Source organism: Heptranchias perlo, chromosome 16 (assembly GCF_035084215.1).
Source record: "Heptranchias perlo isolate sHepPer1 chromosome 16, sHepPer1.hap1, whole genome shotgun sequence".
Lineage (NCBI taxonomy): Eukaryota > Metazoa > Chordata > Chondrichthyes > Hexanchiformes > Hexanchidae > Heptranchias > Heptranchias perlo.
In genome coordinates, this window is record NC_090340.1 from 1,967,942 (window position 1) to 1,988,712 (window position 20,771).

The window sequence follows — 20,771 nt, forward strand, 5'->3', positions numbered from 1 at the left end:
TCAATTAATTGGATTTTAATTCCCCAGCTGCGGTGGTGGTATTTGAACTCATTACTCCGGATTAGTAGTCCAGGTCTCTGGATTATTAGTCCAGTAACATAACCACCATGCAATCTCTCTCGCTCCCTGCCCTCCTTGTCTGTTGGTCTGTCTGTTTTTTTTTTCTGTCTCTTTTTCTCTCCGTGTGTCTCTCTCTGTCGCGTTTTCTCTCTTTATTGTATCGGGACCTCTGTGTGGTGCGGCAGCTCCTGTTGTGTTGTTAGTGCTACCCTATTTATCGCAGCAGTTTTACGCTGCCCAATCTCTCCCTCGCTCTACCTCTTTCTCTAGTTTGCAATGGTTCCTGTGTGGTGGCAGTTTGTTTCTGTGTCTGTGTTAATGTTTCTCCATTTTGCCGCTGTTCTCTTCCTTTTAACGGATGAACCCTCAGTGGAAGGGCTGGGAACTTTCCAACAGATGCTGCCAACATCTGCTTGTAGATTTCAGGAGTCGGGCTGTATTCGGTCGTCATATATTTTAGGATCCAATCACCAATCCCAGAGTGTGTGTCCCTGTTAATATTCACCTGAAACTCTACATTTAAGAACGTTCATAATTCGTTCCTCTCCACATTTGCACCTTTAATTGCGAAACGGGCAGTTCAATGGACCAGTTCCTCACCTGAATGCACAAGATTGTCATGTCGTGGTTTAATTGACAGGAATTTAATGACTGGGTTTCGCAAGATTCCACATCTCTGTCTCTCTCTCTCTCTCTCTCCCTCTCTGTGTCCCTATCTCTCTCTCTCTCTCTGTCTCTCTGTCACTCTCTTTGTTGTAACGGTAGCTCTGTGTGATGCAGCAGCTCCTGTTTTATTGCTATTTTTCCTTATTTTTCTTAATCTCGCCCTCTCTTTCTCTCTGGCATCTCTCTTGCTGCGGTGGCAGTTTGTTTTTGTGTCTGTGTTAATGTTTCCCTATCTTGCCGCTGTTCTCTGCCTTTTAACGGATGCATCCTCATTGGGAAGGCTGGGGATTTGCCAACAGATGCTGACAACATCTGCTTGTAGATTTCAGGAGCCGAGCTGTGTTCGAACAATTTATGTTTTAGGATCCAGTCAACAATCGCAGCGTTTGTGTCCCTGTCCATTATTCACCTGAAACTACACTAAGATCTTTAATTGTTTTCCGCTACACATTTCCACCTTTAATTGTGAAACGGCTAGTTAAATGAGCCAGTTACTCACCTGAATATAAAAGATTGTCATGTCGTGGTTTAATTGACAATAATTTAATGACTTGATTTCGCAAAATTCCCCCTCTGCTGTGCACCCATTTAAATATAATGTTATTTAATACTCTTGAGAGCATTTGCCAACCTGCTTTGTGCAACTGACTGTAAGTAAAACGAAGGGTGATGTAACCTTCCCCTCCCTCTCCCCGCCTTTCGGGGGTTCTCCGCCCCTCTATAAATAGGAGCTCCCCTCAATGCATCGCGCGAGATGAGCTGGGAGTGGGACTGGGAGTGTGAGTGGAACTGGGACTGGGAGTAAGGCTGGAACTGGGACTGGGACTAGAACTGGGAGTGAGAAGCTGTAGCACCAACCGACTCACGAAATGGAACTGACACGGACACGAAGGATTTTCTACCCTATTCTTGCTGCTGTTGCTATCCCAAGTAAGTGACTGTGTTGCTGCTGTTCCTGATAATATAATATAAGGTTGTTTTCGCCAGTTTGTCAGTTTCCTGAGGGATGCACGTTGTATCCAGTCTGTGCTGTTGACCAGGTTCTTCCGCTTCAGTTGAGCACATTCATATTTCGCCGTTCTGCACTGGTTTAATGCAACAACTGGAATCACAGACTCCAATAACATCGAGTCAGATTCGCTTATATCCCCAGTCATTGCTTTGAAACTGTTTAATATTGTGATTACCTGGCGCTGCTCGGGTTACATTGAGCAGTACAGATTGACTGAATTTCTCCCATCTCTCTCTCTCTGTCTCTCTCTCTCTTTCTCTCATGTCTCTGTCAATCCCCCCCCCCCCCCCCCCCAACCTCACCCCGGCCCCTGTCTCATCTCTCGCTCTCTATCTTTCTCTCTCTCTCTGTGTCTCTTTCTGTCTGTCTCTGTCTATTTCTCTCTCTCTCTCTCTCTTGTATCGGTACCTCTATGTGGTGCAGCAGCTCCTGTTGTGTTTATTGTTCCCTATTTTGCTGCGGCAGTTCTACGCTGCCCAATCTCTCTCTCTCTCTCCTTGGCTTCTCTCTGGTTATTAATGGTCCCCCTGTAGTGGCAGTTTGTTTCTCTGTCTGTGTTAATCTTTCCCTATTCTGCCGCTGTTCACTGCCTTTTAACGGATGCACCCTCACTGGGAGGGCTGGGGACTTTCCAACAGATGCTGCCAACATCTGCTTGTAGATTTCAGGAGCCGGGCTGTGTTCGAACATCAAATGATTTTACAATTAAGTCACCAAGCCAGTGGGTGTGTCCATGCCCATTACTCACCTGAAACTCTACATTTAAGAAGATTTTTAATTCTTTCCTCTCCGCATTTCCTCCTTTATTGGTGAAACAGGCAGTTAAATGAGCCAGTTACTTACCTGAATGTACAAGATTGTCATGTCGTGGTTTTGTTGACACGAATTTAATGACTGGATTTCTCAAGATTGTCCATCTGTTGTACACCCATTTAAGTATAAGGTTATTTAATACTCTTAACAGCATTTGCCAATCAGCTGTGTGCCTCTTGCCGCCTCAGGGGGTTTCGCATCCCCCTAGAAATAAGACCTCCCCTCAATGGATCCCGTGAGAGGTTCTGGGACTGGGAGTGAGGGTAGGACTGGGAGTAAGAGTGGGAGTGGGACTGACTGGGAGTGGGACTGGGAGTGGGTCTGGGAGTGGGACTGGGAGTGAGAGTGAGATTGCGACTGGGACTGGTAATGAGAGGCTGAAGCACTAATCGACTCACAACATGAACCGCAGGCAGGCACGAAGGATGTTTTACCCATGCTTGTTGCTGTTGCTATTCCAAGTGACTGTGTGTTGCTGCTGTTCCTGATAATGTAAGGATGTTGTCTTCTCCAGTTTGTCAGTTTCCGGTTTGTGCTATCAGTTCACCGAATGCCACATTTCCCATTTTCACTCAACTCCCTTACACAAACCATATTAATGTGAATCCCCATTGTAAGTGTCGCTGCCCCATGGATCTGTCAGACAATCCACAGATTGCAAGAACATCCAGTCAGATTCGATTTTAACCCCAGTCATCGCTTTGGAACTGTTTAATATAGTGATTACTTGGTGCTGCTCAAGTTATGTTGAGCAGTAGAGATTGACTGAGGGCCTCCCATCTCTGTCTCTCTCTGTCTTTCTCTGTTTCTCTTTGTTCTCTCTCTATGGCTAACTCTCTCTGGCTGTTTCTATCTGTCTCTCTCTCCCTTTCTCTCTCCCTTTCTCTCTCTCTGCCTCGTGCTCACCCTCTGCCTCTCTGTCTCTCTCTCTATATCTCTATCTCTCTGCGACTCGCTGTGTATGTGTTTGTATCTCTCTGTCACTCTTTGTCTCTGCCTATATCTCCCTGTCTCTGTCTCTCTGCCTCTCCCTCCCTCTGCCTCTCTGTCTCTCTCGCTGTCTGTCTGTCTCGCTGTCTGTGTCTCTCTCTCTCTCTTTATCTCCCTCTCTGTCTATCTATCTCTCTCACTGTCCCTCTGTCTCGCTCTCTCTGTGTCGCTCGCTCTCTTTGTCTGTCTCTCTCTCTCCTTTTCTCGCTCTCTGTCTGTTTCTCCATTTCTTTCTCGCTCGCTCTCTATGTCGAGCTGGGATCTTGATAGTTTGGCCTGTTTGTAAATCCTATTCTATCCCACTGTTACTCGCAAACCTCAGTTTCCCTGGAATTGACGAAGAGCGGGTTCACAGTGATGCTCAGATGCCAGTGCACTGCACTGTGAGTCCTTTTATCGCTCATTCTGGATACGGTGCTGCTTTCTCAAAGTTACTTACAATGTCATTGTGAGCCATTGGAGCCCAGGTGAGAATCCTAGAGTGCAGCTGAATAGCTCCCAACTCAAATAACTTTGGCAACCGCTCAATTCAATGGCAGTACTCAACGAAAGAGCAAGTCTGTAGATGTACCGTGACTTAAGCACCTCTGTATTGTTCTGTGTGTATGTCACGAGACCCCTTAAGAATGGAGGTTCAAATATTGGGATCCTAACAGTTATTAAATGGAAATGAGTGTCTTTAAAACCCAAAGTCTCACTGACAGACCTCAGATAAGAAATGTGTGTCTCGGACTTAGAGTTTGATGCTGCATTCACTTAACTGGAGTTCTGCTACAGTAAACAACCGGAATGGGATTCCAGGTTTTATCTAAACAAGTATATAATATATAATTGAAGATGATCTATAAAACCTTAATACAACCTCAGTTAGACTACAGTGTGCAATATTGGGCTGCACACTACAGGAAGGATATTGAGTCTTTAGAGAGGGCACAACTCAGACTCACGAGCATGCTGCCTGGCATGAGGGAATAGAAAGCATTGAAAATGTGTTTCTTACCACAAAGCAGGTTACCAGACGATATAATAGAAATGTTTAAGATTATGAAAGGATGGGACAGGGTAGATAGAAGCAGACTGTTTCCAGCAGTTGAGGGGTCAAGAACGAGAGGCCATGGGCGATTGATAAAGCACCACATTATAAACTAGTTAACAAAACTAACGCTCGTAGGATTAAAGGGACAGTGGCGGCGTGGATACGAAATTGGCTAAGAGACAGAATGCAAAGAGTCGTGGTGAACGGTTGTTTCTCAGACTGGAGAGAAGTATACAGCGGTGTCCCCCAGGGGTCAGTATTAGGACCGCTGCTCTTTTTGATATATATTAATGACTTGAACTTGGGTATACAGGACATAATTTCAAAGTTTTCAGATTACACCAAGCTTGGAAATGTAAGAAACAGCGAGAAGGATAGTACATAAGAACATAAGAACATAAGAAATTGGAGCAGGAGTAGGCCAATCGGCCCCTCGAGCCTGCTCCGCCATTCAATAAGATCATGGCTGATCTGATCCCAACCACAAATCTAAAGAACACAAGAAGTCGGAGCAGGACCCGGCCACATAGCCCCTGGGCCCTCTCCGCCACCCACAGGGCATTGACCGATCCGAACTCAGCTTCATGTCCAATTTCCTGCCCGCTCCCCATAACCCCTAATTCCCTTTACTTCTAGGAAACTGTCTATTTCTGTTTTAAATTTATCTAATGATGTAGCTTCCACAGCTTCCTGGGGCAGCAAATTCCACAGACCTACCACCCTCTGAGTGAAGAAGTTTCTCCTCATCTCAGTTTTGAAAGAGCAGCCCATTATTCTAAGATTATGCCCCCTAGTTCTAGTTTCACCCATCTTTGGGAACATCCTTACTGCATCCACCCGATCAAGACCCTTCACAATCTTATATGTTTCAATAAGATCGCCTCTCATTCTTCTGAACTCCAATGAGTAGAGTCCCAATCTACTCAACCTCTCCTCATATGTCCGCCCCCTCATCCCCGGGATTAACCGAGTGAACCTTCTTTGTACTGCCTCGAGAGCAAGTATGTCTTTTCTTAAGTATGGAGACCAAAACTGTATGCAGTATTCCAGGTGCGGTCTCACCAATACCTTATATAACTGCAGCAATACCTCCTTGTTTTTATATTCTATCCCCCTAGCAATAAAAGCCAACATTCCGTTGGCTTTCTTGATCACCTGCTGCACCTGCATACCAACTTTTTGATTTTCTTGCACTAGGACCCCCAGATCCCTTTGTACTGCAGTACTTTCCAGTCTCTCGCCATTAAGAAAATAACTTGCTCTCTGATTTTTCCTGCCAAAGTGCATAACCTCACATTTTCCAATATTATATTGCATCTGCCAAATCTCCGCCCACTCACCCAGCCTGTCTATATCCCCTTGCAGGTTTTTTATGTCCTCCTCACTCTCTACTTTCCCTCCCATCTTTGTATCATCTGCAAATTTTGATATGTTGCACTCGGTCCCCTCCTCCAAATCGTTAATATAGATTGTAAAGAGTTGGGGACCCAGCACCGACCCCTGTGGAACACCACTGGTTACTGGTTGCCAGTCCGAAAATGAACCATTTATCCCAACTCTCTGCTTCCTGTTCGATAACCAATCCTCCACCCATGCCAGAATATTACCCCCAATCCCGTGATTTTTTATCTTAAGTAATAATCTTTTATGTGGCACCTTGTCGAATGCCTTCTGGAAGTCTAAATACACTACTTCCACTGGTTCCCCTTTATCCACCCTATACGTTATATCCTCGAAGAACTCAAGCAAATTTGTCAGACATGACTTCCCCTTCATAAAGCCATGCTGACTTTGTCCTATTAAATTATGCTTATCTAAATGTTCCGTTACTGTCTCCTTAATAATAGACTCCAAAATTTTACCCACCACAGATGTTAAGCTAACTGGCCTATAATTTCCAGCCTTCTGCCTACTACCCTTTTTAAATAACGGTGTTACATTAGCAGTTTTCCAATCTGCCGGGACCTCTCCTGAGTCCAGGGAATTTTGGAAAACTATCACCAAAGCATCCACAATCCCTACTGCCACTTCCCTCAAGACCCTAGGATGGAAGCCATCAGGTCCAGGGGATTTATCCGCCTTGAGTCCCATTATTTTACTGAGTACCATCTCTTGAGTGATTTTAATCGTATTTAGCTCCTCCCCCCCGAGAGTCCCCTGTTTGTCCAGTGTTGGGATATTCTTAGTGTCCTCTACTGTAAAGACTGAAACAAAATATTTGTTCAGCATTTTTGCCATCTCCATGTTTCCCACCATTAATTTCCCGGTCTCATCCTCTAAGGGACCTATGTTTGCCTTAGCCACCCTTTTTCTTTTTATATATCTGTAGAAACTCTTGCTATCTGTTTTTATATTTTTTGCTAATTTCTTTTCATAATCTAACTTCCCTTTCTTAATCAATCCTTTAGTTACTTTTTGCTGTCTTTTGAAGAATTCCCAATCTTCTATCCTCCCACTAAGTTTGGCTACCTTATATGTCCTTGTTTTTAGTCGGATACTATCCTTGATTTCTTTACTTAGCCACGGGTGGCTGTCATTTCTTTTACACCCTTTTTTCCTCAGTGGAATATATTTATTTTGAAAGTTGTAAAATAACTCCCTAAATGAACACCACTGCTCATGTACCGTCTTACCCTTTAATCTATTTTCCCAGTCCACTTTAATCAATTCCGCTCTCATACCATCATAGTCTCCTTTATTCAAGCTCAGTACGCTTGTTTGAGAATCAACCTTCTCACCCTCTAATTGGATATGGAATTCAACCATGTTGTGGTCGCTCGTTCCAAGGGGATCCTTAACTAGGACATTATTAATTAATCCTGACTCATTACACAGGACCAGGTCCAAGGTTGCCTGCCCCCTTTTAGGATCAGTTACATACTGCTCAAGAAATCCATCCCTGATGCACTCAATGAACTCGTCCTCAAGGCTGCTCTGCCCAATTTGATTTGTCCAGTTAATATGATAATTAAAATCCCCCATAATTATGGCTGTTCCCTTATTACATGCCCCGACTATCTCCTCATTAATACTTCTTCCAGCAGAGTTGCAACTATTAGGAGGCCTATATACTACGCCCACTAATGTTTTTTTTCCCTTATTATTCCTTATCTCCACCCAAACTGTTTCATTATCTTGATGCTTTGTCCCAATATCATTTCTCTGTATTACAGTGATTCCTTCCTTTATTAACATAGCCACCCCACCTCCCCTTCCTTCCTGCCTGTCCTTCCTGATTGTTAAATACCCTGGCATATTTAATTCCCAGTCGTTGTCACCCTGCAGCCATGTTTCTGTAGTAACAAACTTCTGGACGACATAAACAGACTGGTGAAATGGGCGGAAACATGACACGTGCAATTTAACCCAGATAAGTGTGAAGTGATGAATTTTGATAGGAAGAATTAGGAGAGGCAATATGTGGAGTTACATTGAGTCTACAGCAGACAACAGGCTATTCCTCGTGGTAATATTCTTGCCATTGTTTGGGTAAAGAAGTTTCTCCTGCATTCCATATTGGATTTAGTAGAGACTATCTTATATTTATGACCTGTAGTTTTGGACTCCCCTCAAGAGGAAACATTGTCTCCACGTCTACCCTACCAAACCCTTTTATTATCTTTGATGACCTCTCTCAGGTCACTCCTCATCCTTCTCTTTTCGAGAGAAAAACGCCCCAGTCTGTTCAGCCTTTCCTGATCAGGATATCCTCTTAGTTCTGGTGTCATCCTAGCAAATATATTTTGCACCCTCTCCAATGCCCCTATAGCCTTTTTATAATATGGAGACCAGAAATGTGCACAGTATTCCAAGTATGGTCTAACCAAGATTCTACACAAGTCTAAAATAATTTCTCTGCTTTTCCGTTCTATCCCTGTAGAAATGAACCCTAGTGCTTGGTTTGCATTTTTAACGGCCTTATTAACCTGCGTCGCTACTTTTAGTGATTTGGATATCTGTACACTTTGCGCCTCGATCCCTTTTAAACTCTTATTATCCAAACAGTATGTGGCCTCCTTATTCTTCCTACGAAAATGCACCACCTCACACTTATCTACGTTGAAATTAATTTACAAATTACACACCGATTCTGCAAATTCATTAAAATCTTCTTATGTTTCGCTACTGACCATTTGGTCTACAAATTGTACTTCCGATTCCCAAGTCCAAATCAGTAATGTAAATTTTGAACCACAGTGCTCCTAGTGCCGATCCCTGTGGAACACCTTTTACCAACTTTTGCCAGTCTGATTAGTTATACTTAACCCCTACTATCTGCTTTCTGTTTTGTAGCCAGCTTGCTACCTGTCCCCTGGTCCCCTCGTTCTGACCTAATAATGAGTCTACAATGCGGTACCATATCGAAGGCCTTTTGAAAACTCAAATATATTACATCTATTACATTACCCTAGTCTACCCTTTCTGTTATTTCTTCAAAGAATTCAATAGAGTTGGAATCCGAATGGATTGAGGCAAAGGATAAGAAGGGACCGATCACGTTCATGGGGAAATCCATGCTGAATACTCTTTATTATATTTTCCTTTTCTAGCTGTTTTTCTATTATATTTTTGAATAAAAATTCCATTATATTTGCTACCACTGACGTTAAGCTAACTGGCCCATAATTCTTTGGATTTTTTTCTATGAATCTTTTTAACTATGGGGATAATATTAGCTGTCCACCAGACCTCTGGCACTATTCTCTTTTCGAATGATTTTGATATATACATGTTAAAGTGCCCCTGCTATCTCTTCCCTAATTTGTTTGTAATATATGTAGATGCAATACATTCAGACCAGGGCTTTTATCCTCTCTAAGTTTGAACAGTTTATAAATTATCTCCGCCCTTTCTATCTTAAATGTCTTTATATTTTTTTTGATTCCCTCTTCTAATGTCACACTCACCCTTTTAGTCTCCCTGGTAAATGCTGAGGCAAAATAACTATTCAATATTTCTGCAATTTCGCTGTCACTACGTCTGAGTTTATCTTGTGCATCCCTGAGTGACCCTATCCCTATCCTGCTTTCTCTTATTATTCCTGTGTCTGTAGAATACTGTACTATTTCTTTTCATATTCCTTGATAATTTAATTTCGCAATTGCTCTCTGTTTTCCTAATGGTTTTTGATTGCTTTAATAACCTCCTCGTATTCCCTTTCGTCATCCTCTCATTTATTGTCTTTGTACTTAATGTATGCCATTATGTTTAGTGTCAATTTCACTCTTATTTCTTTGTTAATCCATGGCTAATGAGTTCTTGTCTTTAGAGGAATATATTTCCCCTGAACTCTATTGATCACCATTTTAAATATTTCCCACTGCTGTCCTATGCCTTTATCTGTCAACATTTTTCTCCAGCTTACCTTCCCTAGTTTCATTTTCATCCTCTCAAAATTAGCTTTTTCCAGTATATTACTATGGTCCTTATCTTACTTATGCCTTGCTTAATCATTATGTTAAAGCTTATTATGTTATGATCTATATTGCCTAGATGTTTTCCTGTGCTTACTTCTGTTATCTCCTCTGGTTCATTTCACATTACTGGATCCAGCAATGATTTTTCTCTTGTTGGAGTTCTGAGCTATTAGATGTGCAAGGAGTCCTGTACACACTGCAAAAACTCTACTCCCGTTTCCCCTTTCCCAACCTCTTCTTGCAAGTTTCTCAATCTCCCATGATTGTTATTCGATGTTTTTTACTCATTTCATAGATTTGCATACATATTTCACCCTCAACTTCCCTTCCAGTATTAGGTGGTCTGAAGAATATCCCTATTAATGTGATCGAACCCTCCTTTTTCTTTGTCTCAATCAATATGATTCTGTTTCAAACTTAATGTCAGTTACGTCCATTTTTCTACTGCCATTATGCTGCCTCCCATTAGCACTGCTACCTGACCCCTTTCTTCCCTCCATGTCACTTTTAAATACGTTATATCCTACAATATTTAACTGCCAGTCCTGTACTTTATGTAGCCATGTTTCCGTTATCCCTACAACATCTGGCTTCTCGCAATGGATTATTGCCTCCAGTTTCCACGTTTTGTTTCAGATGCTGTTCAAATTGCTGTACAGGCAATTTAATTTGTTTTCATTAACGTTCCTCTCACTTTATTTTTAACAGTCATTGTGTACTTCTGTTCTATAACTGTATGGTACAATTTTAAAGGTGGTGCTACAACAGAGACACATGTGGGTACACGTGCAGAAGTCTTTGAATGTGGCAGGACAAGTTGATAAGGCTGTTAACAAAGAGTATGGTATCCTTAGCCTTGTAAACAGTGGTATAAGAGTACAAAAACAAGCAAATAATGCTAAACTTTTATAAATCACGGTTGGGCCCCAGTTGGAGTATTGTGTTCAATTCTGAGCACCACACTTCAGTAATGATATCAGGGCCATAGATAGGATGTAGAGGTGATTTAATAGAACGGTACCAAGAATGTGGGGCGTTCGTTATGTGGAGAGACTAGAGAAGCTGGGGTGGTTCTCCTTACAGCAGAGAAGGTTAAGGGGAGATTTAATAGTGGTGTTCAAAATCATGCCGGCTTTTGATAGATTAAGTAAGGATACACTGTTTTCAGTGACAGTTGGGGTCGGTAACCAAAGGACACAGATTTAAGGTAATTGACAAAAGAACCCGAGGCGCAGTGAGTTGTTATCATCTGGAATGCACTGCCTGGAAGGGTGGTGAAACAGATTCAATAATAACTTTCAAAAAATAAATTAGATAAATACGTGAAGGGGAAAATTTGCAGGGCTATGGCTAAAGGGCAGGGGAGTGGGACTAATTGGATAGCTCTTTCAAAGAGATGGCCTCCTACTGTGCTCTATCATTCTATGATTCTATGATCTATGATACATAGATACAAGATTAAATCTACGACATTTAGAACAGAGGGCAGAATAAACTTCTTCACATAGTGTTGAGATGCTTTAAAATTTACTTCCAGGGTTAGTGGTTGAAGCAGAAACTAAGTCAACATTCAGGATGAGACTGGATACTTAGATGAAGGAAAATTGACAGAACGGACATGAGAACAGGTTGGCTAAATGTGATTAGGACTATTTGCTCGTGTGGAGGTTAAAAGCCACACTGAATGGGCGGAATGGCCTATTTCCCTGTTGCAACTTGAACCTATTTATATAAACAGGAATATTCTGCCAACATTTTTGCTTTACTTGAGGTCAAGAAATGGATGATGATACCATATTTTATATTTGAAACTAAATTACGTATCCAACTCTATCCATACACAGATAAGACAGCAGAGTGATCATTACAATAATTACTGCTTTTCAGAAATACAACAGTATTGCATTGGGTTTAACTTTAGTTTTGCATAACAACGTTTTAGCTGTTAGGCTTAATAAAAATAACGCTAATCAGTTTTAGAGCTCAATTTGAGGATTGCACAATGTTTCATTTTGTGTAGCCAGACAGTAATTCATGCTCACCATATGCTCCCCAATAAATCTGTAAAGTCAGGAAAAGTGTTGCTGACTTCCTTGATCCAGGACTGGTTGCACATCAGGTAAAAATATACTTCTCTCCTGTGGCAATTTGGTTTCATCCAGTTATTCCGGCAATGGCTAGTTCCAGTAACTAAGCTATACCATGGCTAGTTCTTGTACCTAAACTATAGCATGGCTAGCTCCAGTGTCTAAGGTATACCAGGGCTACTTCTAGTATCTAAGCTATTCCAGGGCTAGTTCTAGCGTCTTAGGTATACCAGGGCTTGTTCTAGTATCTAAGTTATTCCAGGGCTAGTTATAGTATTTAAGCTATACCATGGCAGGTTAAAATATTTAAGCTTTACCAGGGCAAGTTATAGTATCTAAGCTATACCAGGGCTGGTTATTGTATTTAAGCGATACCAGTGCTGGATCTAGCATCTAAGCTACACCACGGATAGTTCCAGCATCTAAGCTATGCCAGGCCTAGTTCTAGTATCTAAGCTACACCTTAACTTGTTCTAGTGTCTAATCTATACCAGATCCCATCCCTAGTTGTCCTTGAGAAGGTGGTGAGACTTTTTCCAGAACTGCTGCAGCCATGAGGTGAAGGTTCTCCTACAATGCTTAAGGGTAGAGTGTAACAGGATTTTGAGCCAGAGATGATAATGGAATATCTATATTTGTCCAAGTTGGGCTCTTGAGTGATCCCATGCAACCACTACACTTGTCCTTCTAGGTTGCGTACATCATGAGTATGGGAGGTGTTGGTGAAGCAGTCTTGGCGAGGTGATGTTGTGCATCCTGTAGATAATACACACAGCAGCCACTAGGCGCCGGTGGTGGAGTGAGTTGATGTTACATGGTGGATGGTCTGCTGATTCAGCCGTCTGCTTTGTCCTGCATAATGTTTCTCTCACTGGATCCTTTCATCTTCTCTCTCCTTTTCTCTCTTTCTTTCTTTCTCCCTCTACTTGGAAGTGTAGTGAACAGTGAGGAGGATAGAAATAGACTTCAAGAGGATGTAGACAGGTTGTTGGAATGGGCAGATCAAATTTATCACAGAAAAATGCGAGGTGATACATTTCGGTAGGAAGAATTAGGAGAGGCAATATAAATTAAAGGGTACAAATCTAAAAGGGGTACAGGAACAGAGAGATCTGGGGGAATATGTCCACAAATCATTGAAGGTGGCAGGGCAGGTTGAGAACGCGGTTAAAAAAGCATATAAGATCATGGGCTTTATAAATAGAGGCACAGAGTACAAAAGCAAGGAAGTCATGACGAACCTTTATAAAACACTGGTTCGGCCACAACTGGAGCATTGTGTCCAGTTCTGGGCATCGCACTTTAGGAAGAACGTGAAGGCCTTACAGAGGGTGTAGAAGAGATTTAGTAGAACGATTCCAGCTTTAAATATAATTCTGCACCCCCTCCAAGGCCAATATATAATTCCTGAGGTGCGGCATCCAGCACTGAATGCAGTCGTCCAGGTGTGTTCTGAACAGGCGCTGTACATCTGTAGCATGATTTCTGCCCCTTTGCATTCCAGCCACCTTGAGATAAAGGCCAACATTCTATTCGCCTTTTTGACTGCTTTATGTATACGTGCACTTGCTTTTAGTGATTTGTGTACCCGGAGACCTAAATCTCTCTGCTTCTCCACAGCCACTAGTCTCTCACCATTGAGAAAATATCCTGAGTTGAATTTCCCAAAACCAAAGTGGATGAACTTACACTTCCGCACATTGAATTCCATCAGCCATAGTTTTTCCTTCTCACTTAGTCTGTCCCTGTCCCTTTGTAACTTTCTCCTCCCATCCACACAACCCACTGTACCTCCTAAATTAGTGTCATCTGCAGACCAGGATATACAACCCTATATTCATTCAACCAAGTTATTAATATGTGGTGAGAAGCTGATGCCCAAGTACAGATCACTCGGGAACACCACTTGTCACATCCCGCCAATCAGAGAACAAAGCCCGTATACCTACTCTCTGTCTCGTACCTACCAACCAATTGCCAACCAGAGAGCTTTGGAAAATGTTGACAAATCTGCAATTTCCTTCCCCATTTCTTTTAATTCCCTAGCGTCGAAACCACCAGGTCCTCGAGATGTGTCTTTGTTAAGTCTATCATTTTCTTCATTAAAATTTAAAATGTTTTAATTAAATCTACTAAGCTCCTCCACATGGAGGAGAGACTAAAGACATGGCAGACTTGTTAAATGAAGATTTTGTTCCCGTTTTCACAGTGGAGGAAGAGGACTTGTATTTAAGGTCCCTGTGTCCTCTTCCTCCACTGTGAAAACGGGAACAAAATCTTCATTTAACAAGTCTGCCATGTCCTTAGTCTCTCCTCCATGTGTATTTAATAGTTTGGATTCCTCTTTACCACTCACTTTCTCTTAATATATTAATAAAAACTTTTGCTGTTTGTTTTGATATCCCTTGAAACAATTTCCACATTCCCTTTTTGCACCTCTTACTACTTTCTTTGTTTTCCTTTGTTGCTTTTTATAGCTCTCCCAGCATGTTGGATTTTCACCTTTCCTTGCATTTGTGTAAGTCTTTCAGCTTAATATTGTCTCTTGCCTCATTTGTTGACCACGGTTGCTTAAGTACACAAGTGGAGCTTTTGCCTTTTAGGGGCAGGTACTGGTTTTATGTTGTTCCAAAAATATCTGTGAATACTTCCCACTCTGTCTGTAGGTTTACCCATTAACAGCTCAGCCCAATTTATTTCTCATCCCTTCAAAATTTGCTTTACTTAAATTTAAGACCTTAGTTTATGACCCTCTCTGTTCACTCCCAAACCTAATATCTAATTCTATCATTTTATGTTCACTATTCGCAAGATGTTCCCTTACTATCAGATTTTTGACTAATTTAGGCTGATTACTGATCACCAAATCCAATATGCCCTGTATCCTTGTCGGTTCTAAAACATATTTTTATAGAATCATACAGCTAAGAGGAAGAACATTCAGCCCATCGTCCATGAGCTGGCTCTTTGAAAGTGCTATCCAATTACTCCTATTCCCGTGCTCTTTCCCCAAAGCCCTGCAAATGTTTCCTTTTTGAACATTTATCCAATTCCCTTTTGAAAGTTATCAATGAATCTTCTTCTGCCACCCTTTCAGGCAGAGCATTCCAGATCATAACGACTCACTGAGTAAAAAAAAATTCTCCTCATCTCCCCCTGGCTTTTTTGCCAATCGTCTAGTTACCGACTGTTTTGCCAGCGGAAACAGTTTCTCCCTATCTATATAAAAAAACAAATATAATTTTGAACAACTCTATTAAATCTCCCCTTAATCTTCTCTGCTCTCCGGGGTAACAATCCGATCTTCTCTAGTCTCTCCACATAACTGAAATGCCTCACCCCTGGTAACATTCTGATAAACCTCCTCTGCATCCTCTCCAAGGCCTTGACATCCTTCCTAAAGTGTGGTCACCAGAATGGGACACGATACTCCAGCTGAGGTCCAACCAGTAATTTATAAAGGTTCAGCATAACTCCCTTGCTCTTATGGCCCCAGTATTTACGAGGAGGCATGGAGGGCGCACAGGAGGCCGAAAACAGCTGAAGAACCGACAAGCACGAGGACACGGAGTTCGTGCCTAATTTAACGGCGGGACCTCATTATCATTTCTTTGTTCCATTTTCTGCCCGTAAGCTGGCCAAATTGACAGCCTGGACGGTCTCCTACAATTGGGAGGGGGCAGGTCAGCCATCGTTGCTTGTTGGGGGTGTAAGCTCACGGCTTGGGAGTGGGGAACATTAGACATCGCGGCAGGTGGGGGAAAGATTGGACATTGCAAATGGACTGGGGAGAGTTCAGCGATCGATGCAGGGGGCAGAGAGGGTCCGTGATCAGCGGGGGGGGGGGGTAAAGACGGCATCATTAAGAACCTGGGGGAGCACTCATGCTCCTCCTAACCCACATGGGGTGATCACAAGTCGCTTACTTTGTGGAGGCGGCAGCTCCCCCTCCCTTTCACTGCCGGATTTCCCGACCACTGGGAAACCCGTGCAGCAGCAGTGAATTGTAAATTGGGTCTCCAATTGTATTATGCGAGTCCAATTTAAATATGATAATGAAGTTTCCCACCTCTCCATTAAAAGCGGCATCGTGGGGGTTTAATATCGAAGCCTGTGTCTTTACTTCTCGAGCCAAGGATCCCATTTGCTTTTTTAACAGCTTCATCAATTTTTCTTGCCACCTTCAAAGATTTGTGTACATGCAACCCCAGGTCCCTCTGTTCCTGTACACTCTTTAAAATTGTACTATTTAGTTTAAATTGCCTCGCCTAATTTTTCCGAAGTGTGCATATCTTCACACTTCTCTGCATTACATTTCATCTGCCATGTGTCTTCTCGTTTCACCAGTCTGTCTATTTTCTCATGAAGCCTGTTGCTATCCTCCACACTGTTTACTGCACTACCAAGCTTTGTTTCATCAGCAAACTATGAAATTATGCTCGTGTAGTCCAAGGCCAGGCCATTAATGTATATCAAAAAGACCATTGGTCCCAGCGCTCACCCCTGAGGACACAATTCTTTTTTTATTCGTTCATGGGATGTGGGCATCGCTGGTGAGGCCAGCATTTATTGCCCATCCCTAATTGCCCTTGAGAAGGTGGTGGTGAGACGCCTTTTTGAACCGCTGAAGGCCGTGTGGTGAAGGTTCTCCCACAGTGCTGTTTTGTAGGCAGTTCCAAGATTTTGACGCAGCGATAAAGGAACGGCGATATATTTCCAAGTCGGGATGGTGTGTGACTTGGAGGGGAACGTGCAGGTGCTCTTGTTCCCATGTGCCTGCTGCCCTTGTCCTTCTAGGTGGTAGAGGTCGCTGGTTTTGGAGGTGAGGTCAAAGAAGTCTTGGTGTGTTCCTGCAGTGCATTCTGTGGATGGTACACATTGCAGCCACAGTGCGTGGGTGGTGAAGGGAGTGAATGTTTAGGGTGGTGGATGGGGTGCCAATCAAGCGGGCTGCTTTGTCCTGGATGGTGTCGAGATTCTTGAGTGTTGTTGGAGCTGCACTCGTCCAGGCAAGTGGAGAGTATTCCATCACACTCCTGACTTGTGCCTTGTAGATGGTGGAAAAGCTTTGGGGAGTCAGGAGGTGAGTCACTCGCCGCGGAATACCCAGCCTCTGACCTGCTCTTGTAGCCACAATATTTATATGGCTGGTCCAGTTTAGTTTCTGGTCAACGGTGACCTCCAGAATGTTGATGGTGAGGGATTCGGTGATGGTAATGCCATTGAATGTCAAGGGGAGGTGTTAGACTCTCTGTTGTTGGAGATGTTTATTGCCTGGCAGTTGTCTGGCGCGAATGTTACTTGCCACTTATCAGCCCAAGCTTGGATGTTGTCCAGGTCTTACTGCATGCGGGCACGGACTGCCTCATTATCTGAGGGGTTGTGAATGGAACCGAACACTATAAAATCATCAGCAAACATCCCCATTTCTGAACTTATGATGGTGGGAAGGTCATTGATGAAGCAGCTGAAGATGGTTGGGCCGAGGACACTGCCCTGAGGAACTCCTGCAGCACTGTCCTGGGGCTGAGATTCTATACTTCCCTCCAGTCTGAAAAACAACCGTTTTCCAGAATCTTTGAAGGTGGCAGGACAAGTTGATGAAACTGTTAAAAAACATTCGGGATCCTTGGCTTTATGACTCTTCGTCAATTTCATATCCACGCTGAAGCTGCCCCTTTAATCCTACGTTATCAAACGCCTTTTGAAAGTCCATATACACTACAACTTGGACTACCTTCATCAACCCTCTCCTTTATTTAATTGATGAACTCAATCAAGTTTTTCGAAACGGTTTGCCTTAAAAAATCCGTGCTGGCTCTCATTGATTCACTAAGTTCTTCGATGCGACAATTAAATTTGTCCCAGATTATGGTCTCTAGCACTTTCCCCACCAGTGATGTTAGGCTGACTGGCCTGCAGCTATCTGGTTTATTCTTCTCCCATTTTTTGAACGGGGGTGTAACGCTTTCAACCTCCTCTGGCACCAATCCCATATCCAAGGAGGATTGAAAGGTTGAGCCAGAGTCTCCTCTATTTCCACCCTAACCTCTCTCAGCAACCGAGGATGCATCCCATTCTCCTTATCTATTTCTATCCTATCCAATTTCTCTACTTCCTCCTCCTTTACTGTGACATTGGTAGCATTGCCTTTTTCCTGAAGACAAATGCAAAGTTCTCTTTTAATATCCCAGCCATGCAATCTGCTTCCGCAAGATGATTTGATTTTGGTCCCGAATCGACCCCATTCTAATCCCTTCCTTTGACTATCAGACTATAAGAACATAAGAAATAGGAGCAGTGTTAGGCCATACGGCCCCCCGAGCCTGCTTCGTCATTCACTAAGACCATGGCTGAACTTCAAACTCAACTCCCCCCCCCGCCCCGATCCCTTTATCCCTCGATTCCCAGAGAGTGCGAAAATCTATCGATCTCAGTCTTGAATATAATCAATGAAGCAGCATCCGCCGCTTGCTGGGGTAGAAAATTCCAAATATTCACACATTTCTGTGAAGAAATTCCTCTTCATATCAGATCTAAATCGACGACCTCTTATCGTGAGGCTATAGCCCCTAGTTCTAGACATTACAGCCAGGGAAATCATCCTCTCAGCTTCAACCGTGTCAAGCCCGCTTAGAATTTTATGTATTTCAATGAGACTATCTATTCACTCACTCATTCCGATAGACTGGTGTCTGTAGTTTCTTAATATTTTGATGTTCAGTTTATTACTAAATCTGCTCCACTGTATAGCACTGGCCAGTTCCAGTGATCAGTCTCCATTTGCTGAATGCAGTAAGGACAGTATAAATTCCTCTCAAAATCCTGTACATTCTTTGTTGCCAATCTGATAATTAATTGACCTGATTTTTTGTTCCGATTTCTCCCAGTTAACCTGCTGGTGATCCTGATCTTGTCCCGGGGAAAGTGCGGTCTGTCCCGATGCATCACCTGTTACCTGGTGGCCATGGCAACGGCTGATCTCACCGTTATCTTCACTGACGTGATACTGAAGCAGATTGTCCCCCTTTATTTCAGGGATCCATTCACAAACAAGATTACCCTGTGTGGTCTCATTGACTGCCTCACTCATGCAGCCACGGACTGTTCTGTCTGGTTCACGGTCGCTTTCACCTTTGATCGATTTGTGGCCATTTGTTGCCAGAAGCTGAAAACTCAATATTGCACTGTCAGAACAGCGGTTGTGATTATCGGAACAGTGTGTGCGCTGAGCTCTTTGAAGAACGTCCCTTGGTATTTTCGATATGAACCTGTGTATTTCATTTTCATCCCGTTGTTTTGCATGGTGAAGCTCAGCTACTATAGCTCACCCCTGTGGAAAACATTTGACTTGTTCCATCGTGTGTTTACTCCACTGCTGCCGTTCTCTCTGATCCTGCTCCTAAACGCTCTGACTGTCAGACACATTTTAGTGGCGAGTCGAGTGCGCAGGGAGCTCCGGGGGAACAGGGACAGGGAGAATCACAAGGATACGGAGATGGAGAACCGCAGGAAGTCCATCATTCTGCTCTTCAGTATATCTGCAAGCTTCATACTGCTGTGGATGACACAAGCTGTGTACACCATCCACGAACGGATTACGTTAAATCACTTCATTGATGTCGTCCTCGCAAGCCGCCTTCCATCCGTCATTTTTTACATCGGGCCAATGCTCCAGCTCCTCAGTTCCTGCAGCAACACCTGCATCTACGTCGTGACCCAGACCAAAGTCCGAGAGGAGTTTAAGGATGTGCTCACTTATCCCTTTGTTCTGATTGCCCAGTTAGTTAAATAACAGCAAAAGCTGAGCACTTTCCTGCACCAGAACTGATTCTGTTGCACATTCCATCTCGTAAATCCCACCCCGACTTCTGTTACTGGAGAAACGAAACATCACTGAAAAAATGATCATCATGTGCTATTTTTAAGATAATCCATTAATACCTGGGTTCGAACTCATTAACCTGACTGACAGCATTGTGAAGAAATGTTGAGCAGGATTATTCGCTTGAACATTTATTATCATAGAACCATAGAATCATATAATGGTTGCAGCACTGAAGACGTCCATTCGGACCATCGTGTCAATGCTGGGTCTTTGTAAGAGAAATCCAGTTAGTCCCCTACGCCAATCTTTCCCAGTTGCCCTGCCCTTGAAGTACTTATCCAATTACTTTTCGAAAACCCTGATTGAATCAATTTCCACCAAGCTTTCAGGCAGCGCATTCCAGATGATAACACCTCGCTGTGTAAAAAAAGTTTTTGCTCATTTCGCCTTTGGTTCTTTTGCCAATCTCCTTAAATCTGTGTCCTCTGGTTCTCGACCCTTCGGCCAATGAGAACAGTTTCTCTTTACTTACTTTATCTAAACCCTACAGGATTTTGAACACGTTGATTAAATCTCCTCTTAACCTTCTCTGCTCCAAGGAGAACAACCCCAGCTTCTCCAGTCTATTCAAGGAACTAAAGTCCCTCATCCCTGGAACCATTCCAGTAAAACCTGTCGGCACCATCTCTGAGGCCTTCACATCCTTCCTAAAATGTGGTGTCCAGAATTGGACAGTTGTAGCCGAACCGTGTTTTATAAAGGTTCAACATAATTTACCTCCATTTATACGCTATGCCTCTATTTATAAAGCCCAGGATCCCATATGTTTTTTAATTGTGTTCTCAACCTGTCCTGCCAAGTT

General features: G+C 43.0%; 1 protein-coding gene across 1 annotated transcript; it reads left to right on the plus strand.

Annotated features, from left to right (window-relative positions):
- Positions 1-1,595: 1,595 nt before the first annotated feature.
- On the plus strand, positions 1,596-19,876 carry LOC137333862 (probable G-protein coupled receptor 139). The gene is made up of 2 exons (XM_067998249.1): positions 1,596-1,656; positions 18,972-19,876. The coding sequence occupies exons 1-2, from the start codon at positions 1,596-1,598 to the stop codon at positions 19,874-19,876; spliced, it is 966 nt and encodes a 321-aa protein (XP_067854350.1).
- The last annotated feature ends 895 nt before the right edge of the window (positions 19,877-20,771 follow it).

Bases quoted from the DNA above. Each gene is read 5' to 3' on its own strand.
- LOC137333862 (XM_067998249.1), top strand. From the start codon at position 1,596: ATGGAACTGACACGGACACGAAGGATTTTCTACCCTATTCTTGCTGCT. The intron at 1,657-18,971 runs GTAAGTGACTGT...GATTTCTCCCAG, and splicing joins TGCTGCTGTTGCTATCCCAA to TTAACCTGCTGGTGATCCTG.